At 39.7% G+C, this 8947-nt stretch overlaps 1 protein-coding gene across 2 annotated transcripts in view; it reads left to right on the top strand.

The window, feature by feature from the left end:
- The first annotated feature begins 388 nt into the window (after positions 1-388).
- LOC124795257 (pre-mRNA-processing factor 19) overlaps positions 389-8947 on the top strand; it is a 40237-nt gene continuing 31678 nt past the window's right edge. For both annotated transcript variants that reach the window (XM_047259214.1, XM_047259205.1), the window contains exons 1-3: positions 389-463; positions 1288-1437; positions 1514-1655. In XM_047259214.1, coding sequence (XP_047115170.1) covers positions 445-463; positions 1288-1437; positions 1514-1655 — 311 coding nt within the window. In that variant the 5' untranslated portion in view covers positions 389-444. The remainder of the gene's footprint in view (positions 464-1287; positions 1438-1513; positions 1656-8947) is intronic.

Genomic DNA, 8947 nt, shown 5'->3' with positions numbered 1-8947 from the left:
AAGTTATACCTATGGACATGAGCACTGATTGCAATAAAAGATGATGATGATGATGTGTTCTGTTACCAAAACTCTATCCAAAATCTAAATATCTAGATGTTTGAATACTTTTTCAAATTCACTGTGAATAAAACTTGTGATACCTTCTTTACACTCGTACTGACATTTCAGATAATTGTAAGAGATCAGAATTTGGTCCTTACGCTGCGCGCGATCAAGTTTTCCATTTCAGTCTCTCAGTATTGACAGTTATATGTTGTTCATATATCAAATCACAAGCTTTTGATATGGCGTTATGTACTTGTTCTTTGTTTCGCTTCTGCTATTGCATAAATGAATATCTTTTCCAAAGACAGATTAGCTTTGATTATATTTGCGTTTGTGTGATGTGTTTAACTGCGGTATTGGGTAATCTTTGCTGCCGGTAACATTTGTAAAACAAAAATGGCGCTATGTTGTGCGAGTAAGTGGTTGTGTATACTAAGTTTACTTCGTTATTTCTTTGTGACGTTTATTGAATAACCATTCGCGATTGTAGGAACGTGATTTTGTAAAATGTGTGCAATATCAGCTATATATTGTCGCTGTTAGAAGGTCAACCGTTTTCGTTTTCTAATTCCAGTGTTGTTATGCCATGCAGAAGGTTACCGAGTGTATCTGAGTGTAAACTACAAAAACGTTTGGTGCTTTGTTTGCGTTAAACGTACGAAATTCTGATGATGTTTGTACTGTTGTATGCGTAAATTTTGAAAGCGTTGTGTACTATGTTTACTCTTTGACCGGGTGGTTTCGTACGAAGTTTTGAGTAAATGAAATTTGAGTTAGTCAAACAAGATAACTGTTCGGAATTTGCTGTATATGACAAGATCCACTGCATGGTTAGAAGTGAATAGACATATTCCTTGAGCACTGTGTAATTGGTCAGAAAAGTAGCGTTCTATGCAGTCATTCGGGTTACGATATCTGGAAACAGTTACTGCCCTCTGCTCGATGTACTTGTAGCCCTTGCCTGTTTCTTTGCACTCGGTGTCGTGTACCACATTTTGTGTTAATGAGTGTTACATGATAGCGATATGTTTGCATTTTACTTTAAGGAAGGAAGATAATTTGTAGGTGTTTTTAAAAGGAGAGTTGAGAATTATTTTCAGTGTCCAGAGGTTTTTGAATTGTTTATTTCTTTGTAGTTTAATAGCTGTTAGGTTGGTGGTTCGTTAGTAAGTCGCTGTACTAGTTTTGCTGCTAATTCCACAATTTCACTAAATAGGCCCACTTACGTTTACATTACAGTTTCAAATGAAGTTCCAGAACATCCTGTCATATCTCCAGTATCTGGAGCTATATTTGAAAGGCGACTGATAGAAAAGTATGTAGTAGAAAATGGGGTGGATCCAATATCAGGGAAGGAGCTTACGGTTGACATGCTTATTGAGGTGAAAAGTAAGTATATATGCATACTACTGGTGAAACTATTTATGAAATATATGCTGTTACATAGTTAATGTTGACATTTCAGCAACACCAATTGTCAAACCAAAGCCCCCATCCGCTACAAGCATTCCAGCTATCTTAAAGACCTTACAAGATGAGTGGGATGCTGTCATGCTTCATAGTTTTACCCAGAGGCAGCAGTTGCAGACAGCTCGACAAGAACTCAGGTATTTATCTCGGTCATTCAGTACAGAAATATTTCTCTTAGTGATCATTTCTGAAAGCAGTAGATTGTGTACCGCTCACACTTCAAGTAGGCCTACATGTTGTCAGTTACCTTTGGTGTTATTAAGATTGTGTTGACTTATTGCTGATAAATAAGATTTTTTTCGCACCAATATGACTTTTTTGTAGTAAGGGCTGTGACGAACTAGGCGTTCTGGCTGCATCAGTATATAAAACAGTGGGTGATTCATTACAGCCTGCACACTAGGTAGCTATGATTTCCACACTGTGGCAGGCATGGGAACACATTGGATTGCACAACAGCCAACTGGCTCTATGCATCCAGTTGTTAGCAGAGTGCTGCGTAGAAAATGTATTTGGCTGCCGTCAGTCTCTGCACACTTGTCAAAGCAACCAGACATTGTCTGCATCTTGAAATAAAATTCGTGATGGCTCGCGACTTCTTGTTAGATCTCGGTGAATTTCCATTTTTGGAGGGACGTACAGTGTGTCTTCAAAATTCGAAACATATTTTCCCATACAAACAGCACACGTTTATCATGGTAATTGCAAATTATTCTAGAACATCCATTGGGTGATGAAAAATTCTCAGTTTAATTACCAGGATGCCAAAGATGCATTGTATATACCGCCTACTCCGAGACACTGGGCTTTAAAAATTCTTTTGTTCATTTGTTAAACTTCTGTCTCCATATGGACACATTAAATTCTCATACATACCAAGTGCAACGTCTCAGACAATGATGTACAGGATTAGTACTCCATTGTTTCATAAGGGGCATCTCTGTCATTCATAAATTTTTATGGGTGAGTTTTCATGCACAATTGATATCTAAAAATAGACATGTTACTACATCTTCTGTTGTTGTTGTTGTTGTGGTCTTTAGTCCTGAGACTGGTTTGATGCAGCTCTCCATGCTACTCTATCCTGTGCAAGCTTCATCTCCCAGTACCTACTGCAACCTGCATCCTTCTGAATCTGCTTGGTGTATTCATATCTTGGCCTGCCTCTAAGATTTTTGCCCTCCACGCTGCCCTCCAATGCTACGTTGGTGATCCCTTGATGCCTCAGAACATGTCCTACCAATCGATCCCTTCTTCTAGTCAAGTTGTGCCACAAACTTCTCTTCTCCCCAATCCTATTCAATACCTCCTCATTAGTTATGTGATCTACCCATCTAACCTTCAGCATTCTTCTGTAGCATCACATTTCGAAAGCTTCTATTCTCTTCTTGTCCAAACTATTTATCGTCCATGTTTCACTTCCATACATGGCTACACTCCATACAAATACTTTCAGAAACGACTTCCTGACACTTAAATCTATACTCGATGTTAACAAATTTCTCTTCTTCAGAAACGCTTTCCTTGCCATTGCCAGTCTACATTTTATATCCTCTCTACTTCGACCATCATCAGTTATTTTGCTCCCCAAATAGCAAAAATCCTTTACTACTTTAAGTGTCTCATTTCCTAATCTGATACTCTCAGCATCTCCCGACTTAATTCGACTACATTCCATTATCCTCGTTTTGCTTTTATTTATGTTCACCTTATATCCTCCTTTCAAGATGCTATCCATTCTGTTCAACTGCTCTTCCAAGTCCTTTGCTGTCTCTGACAGAATTACAATGTCATCGGCGAACCTCAAGGTTTTTATTTCTTCTCCATGGATTTTAATACCTACTCCGAATTTTTCTTTCGTTTCCTTCACTGCTTGCTTAATATACAGATTGAATAACATTATTAGAATTTTTATGACACAGTGAATTCCAATGTGAAACAGCAAAATGTGTTAATGTAAAAGAATACACTTGGATTATTATTCCTGGGTACTGGGCATGTCTAAGCATTTTCAGTTGCCAATATATCATTCTCTGTTCAAAATTAGATGACATTAGTTTCTTGTCCACATTTATTATATTGATATTCAGTCCAAAGTCTGATTTACGGCTCCGTGTATGTGTGCACAGTAAGAAGCTTTCTATAGCCAATGTCGAATAAATATTTCTTTATTATCAACAATCAATTTTGACAGACTATGCTATCATCTTCTGGTCTTCAAAAATTTCTTTTCCAAATATGTTAATTGTGAACTGGAACCTCATATTAGTGGATAAAATGCACCACATTATACAAAGGTTTGTCAGAGGTAAAATATGTACAATCAAAAAACACCTTGCGCACATGACTGTGTCCATATACATGGCACTCATAGGTGATTTTTGACTTCTGAGCATAAGAAAATCCAAACAAATCTGTTTGTCTTTGTGACTATGGCAACCTATGTTCAGTTTGAGCCAGTTTACTAAAGTCAAGCCTTGGTCCCCACGTCTACACCCCCCACCCCAAACATCCAACCAGTACAAAATGAATGTTCTTTGGTGTGTTAGGTGTTTCCCATCAGCATTGTCCTGCTAGTAGATACCATTGCACCGAGAGAAAACTAACTGCATGTAGGGGTGGACACGGTCCTCAGTGATAGATGCATATTTGGGTTGATCCATTTTGCCTTTCAGAATGATGAATTCAACCAGGGAGTGCTACAAAGACATTCCCCAGGCCATAACGCCTCCTCTTCCTGCCTGGACTCTTCCAATGATTGTTGCAGAGTGTTTGCTCTCAGATGTACTTGCCAACAGGTTCAATTCAGGGAAGATGATTGAAAAGCTGGTGTAAATAGCCTGTTAGGTTGTAACATCCAGGTAATTTTGCAGTGTTGAAGTTAATCTCTAATGTTTTAGTTGTAATACGTTCTTGAGTTATGCAATCTGTCCGGAAGAAAACCTGTGGCAATGAGAGTGTCTCCAACCCACTGATCTACAAGGCATATGCTGCTGGACCCTCATAGCACATTCACATGATGTACATCTTTTTGACTCAACGGATGACACGTCACTAAAGCATGAGGTTCAGTGCTTACTAGTGAGTTCACCTGCTGCTCTCCATCTTTCAGCTGCTGTCCAGTGAGAAGGGAAGGGGGTCCTTCAACAATAGTGATCACTTCCCCATCTGGCTGCTCCTCCTTGGAATAGCTGTATCCAAAAGGTGACTGTCAAAAAACACTCAGTGGGAGAAACTGCCTGTATTTGAGCACCAATACGCGAAGACTGGGTGCAACACAAAGCCACAAAGATGGGCATATTGAAATCTTCAATGCACATTTGAAGAAAACCTGTCCATTGGCAATTGAGAAGTGTTGCTTTGCAATAAGGGACAGCTGGGCGACACTGCGAAGATTGAACAACCCAAAGAGAACATGGTGGACTTTGTTTACCAGGGTTAAAGCACAAAGGATAATCAAAAAGAGCAAAAAGTGGTTACAAAACCCATTAAACACTGGACAGCAAGCACAAGAATGTATGAGTCAGTAGGGAAATTTCAGGTAGAGGTATGGGTGAAACTTCCTGTCTGATAAAAACTGTGTGCCAGACTAGGACTCAAACCATGGACCTTTTGCTTTCACAGTGGTATAATGATTGAGCAACCAAGCACAACTTACGACCCTCTCTTCGCTGCCAACATATCATCTCCTACCTCCCAAACTTAATAGAAGTTCTCCCTCATATATTGCAGGATGAAAGGAAATAGTGAAGAAATGGCGTGGCCACAGCCTAGAGAATTGTTGTTTGAATTTTGATTTTCACTCTACAATACAGTGGGCTCCGACTTGAAACTTAGTATATCCAGGATTCAAACCTGGATCCTTAGACATTTGTGGGCAAGTGCTCCACTGACTGAGCTGTGTAAATCAATAACAATTATTGAGGAGGATAGTTCCTACTCACCATATAGCGGAGATCGGAGATGCTGAGTTGCAGATAGGCACAACAAAAAGACTGTCAGATGGCCAACAAGATCTTCATCAAAAATAGACAAAACACGCATGCGCGTGGGGATTCCCCGCCCCCCCCCCCCCCCCCCCCCCACACACACACACACAGTCACATTCATGCAAACGCAACTCGCACACACTTGCTGTTGAAACCAGATTTGCTTCGGCTGTCAGACCGTGGTCATGCACGTGTAAGTTGTGTGTGTATTTATTTCCAACAAAGGCCCTGTTAGCTGAAGGCTCACTTTCTAGTCTTTTTGTTGTGTCTATCTGTGATTCAATGTCTCCTCTATATGCTGAGTCGGAACTACCCTTTTCGTAATATTAAGCAATGGAAAAGCCAGGATGGAATGTAACAATATTATGAGAGGAAAGTTACCATTCACCATATAGCGGAGATGCTGAGTCACAGATAGGGACAACAAAACGATTTTCACACTTGAAGCTTTCGGCCAGTGGCCTTTTTCAACACGACACACACTCGTGCAAACACAACTCACTCACACGACTACAGTCTCAGGCACTGTGGTATCAGTTGACTGCCCCCAGTTGTGTGCATGTATGTGTGTGTATTGTTGAAAAAGGCCATTGGCCGAAAGCTTTAAGTGTGTTGTGTCTATCTGCGACTCAGCATCTCCGCTATATGGTGAGTGGCAACTTTCCTCTCATAATATTGTTACTTTTCATAATATTATCCGTTGCATTAAATTTTACAAATTCTTCCTCTGTTGTTCAGCCTATTTTTAAAGATTCTGTCCGTGAATGGAGTCAGTTGTATGCATTACTGAAGTCCACAAATATTACTACTATCTTTTTGTTCGAAAGCTCTATATTCATATTTTTGCTTTGGGTTAAAGATTTGTTCTATGCATCCTCTGCCTTCCTGAACCTTGCTTGATATCTCCACCTGTAATCTAGATCTATTCTTGTACTCTCTTCAGTTCGAGTTTCAACAGCACCTTGTATCCATTCTATAGAAGCAATATTACTCTTTAGTTATTTGTATCCCTCTTGTCCCCTTTCATGTGTACTGCTGCTACCATCACATTCGTCCATCCTTTTGGTTACTTCTTTGGCCTCCAAATTTGACATGATTTTGCTCATTTCAGCTGCTGTCCAATCTTCGGTAGGTATCATATTGTCTGTGCAGTCTCATTCCTGGTTCTTTGTTCTGCTTGAATTCCAGTTTTCTTCGGGTGGTTCAAAGGTCAGCAGGTTGTTTAAGAATTCGGCAATCACACCATTAGACAATTCCCTTTCTTAACTCGTATTAACAGTTCTCTGCCCCTGCCTCCTGTTAGACATTTTTGAATTTCCTGAGGTCTCAACTGCAGTTTTGATAGGTTTTTGTTGTGTGCTGAAGTTAGCAGTTCATTGACATTAGTCATAACCAGTTGGGTGATAAGGATACGGAAGCAGTGAGAATCGCTGAATGTGATAATTTATTTTGGCAAAAGATATGAACTGGTAACATTTGTTTTCTGTATGGAGAGCACCAGAATAACTTTTCTGGATCTGCTTATTTTGAATTTTAAGTTTGGTGACCGATTTTCATATTTCTTCAGTGACTGGAGAAAAATAGATGTGCTGACAGACATGTAGAGCCAGAGGCCTAGGTTAAATCGGAGTGTGACAATTTTAATGTATGTTGGTGAAGCCATTAAATGTGAGTGGGGGAAAAAATAGATGTGCTGGCAGATTGATGTGTAGCATAGCCCAAGGTCTAGGCTAGGTTGGAATATAACAATTTGGTAGTGAGTTGGCAAAGCCAACAAATGTGAATGAAAGAAAACTAGATGTGCTGACAGACTGACTGGTATATAGCCTGAGTATTAGGTTAGGTTGAAATGTGATAACTTGCTTGTGGGTGAAGCCAATGAACATCAACACAAAAAAGCGATTGCCATAAGTGGCAGCGGGGGAACACACACACAAAAGGATTTAAGTTTTACAAGCTTTCATAGCCAGTGGCTCCTCCTTCTGGCAGAAGAATTGAAGGGGAAGGAAGAGGGGTGAGGGAAAAGGACTGGACAGGTTTAGGGAAAGGAATACAGTTTAGTAAAGTCACTCAGAACCCCTGGTCAAGGGAGACTTACTGGACAGGATGAGAAGGAAAGGTGGGAGGGGCGACAGCGAAAAATGTAGGAAAGGTGTAGGAAACTAAAATGGAGTAAAGAAAGGAGTAGTTACTGTGAAGAAATGTTGAGACAGAAGGAATAAATATAAATTAAGGCCAGCATATATAATTTCTAGAGGCAGATGTGGACTCTGACCACAGTTTATTGGTTATGAACTGTAGATTAAAGCTGAAGAAACTGTAAAAACGTAGGAATTTAAGGAGATGGGACTTGGATAAACTGAAAGAACCAGCAGTTGTAGAGTGTGTCAGAGAGCATTAGTGAGTGATTGACAGGTCCAGGGGAAAAACATGCAGTAGAAGAAAAATGGGTAGCTTTGAGAGATGAAATAGTGAAGGCTGCAGAGGATCAAGTAGGGAAAAAGATGGGGGCTAGTAGAAATCCTTGGGTAACAAAAGAGATACTGAATTTAATTGATGAAAGGAGAACATATAAAAATGCAGTAAATTAAGTAGGTAAAAAGGAATACAAATGTCTCAAAAATGAGGTCGAGGGGGAAGTGCAAAATGGCTAAGCAGGGACGGCTAGAGGACAAATGTAAGGATGTAGACGCATATATCACTTGGGGTAAGATAGATACTGCCTGCAGGAAAATTAGAGAGATCTCTGTAGAAAAGAGAACTACGTATATGAATATCAAGATCTCAGATGGAAAACCAGTCCTAAGCAAAGAAGGGAAAGCAGAAAGGTGGAAAGGAGTATGTAGAGGATCTGTAAAAGGGTGATGTAATTGAGGGCAATATTATGGAAATGAGAGGACATATATGAAGATGAAATGGAAGATACAATAGTACATGAAGAATTTGCCAGAGTACTGAAAGACCTAAGTCGAAACAAGGCTCCGGGAGTAGACAGCACTAGAAAGATGTGGAGTAGGAATTAAAATCCATGGAGAAGAAATTAAAACTTTGAGGTTTGCCTATGACATTGTAATTCTGTCAGAGACAGCAAAGGACCTGAAAGAGCAGTTGAATGGAATGAACAGTGTCATGAAAGGAGGATATAAGATGGACATCAACAAAAGCAAACCAAGGGTAATGGAATGTAGTCAAACTAAATCAGGTGATACTGATGGAATTAGTTGAGAAATGAGACACTTAAAGTAGTAGACGAGTTTTGCTATTTGGGGAGCAAAAGAACTGGTGATGGTTGAAGTAGAGAGGATATCAAATGTAGACTGGCAATGGCAAGGATAGTGTTTCTGAAGAAGAGAAATTTATTAACATCAGATATAGATTTAAGTGTCAGGAAGTCTTTTCTGAAAGCATTTGTATGGTGTTTAGCCATGTATGGATGTGAA

Source organism: Schistocerca piceifrons, chromosome 1, assembly GCF_021461385.2.
Source record: "Schistocerca piceifrons isolate TAMUIC-IGC-003096 chromosome 1, iqSchPice1.1, whole genome shotgun sequence".
Classification (NCBI taxonomy): Eukaryota; Metazoa; Arthropoda; class Insecta; order Orthoptera; family Acrididae; genus Schistocerca; species Schistocerca piceifrons.
Note: the sequence above shows the minus strand (reverse complement) of the source record. Positions and strands in the feature narration are given on the sequence as shown.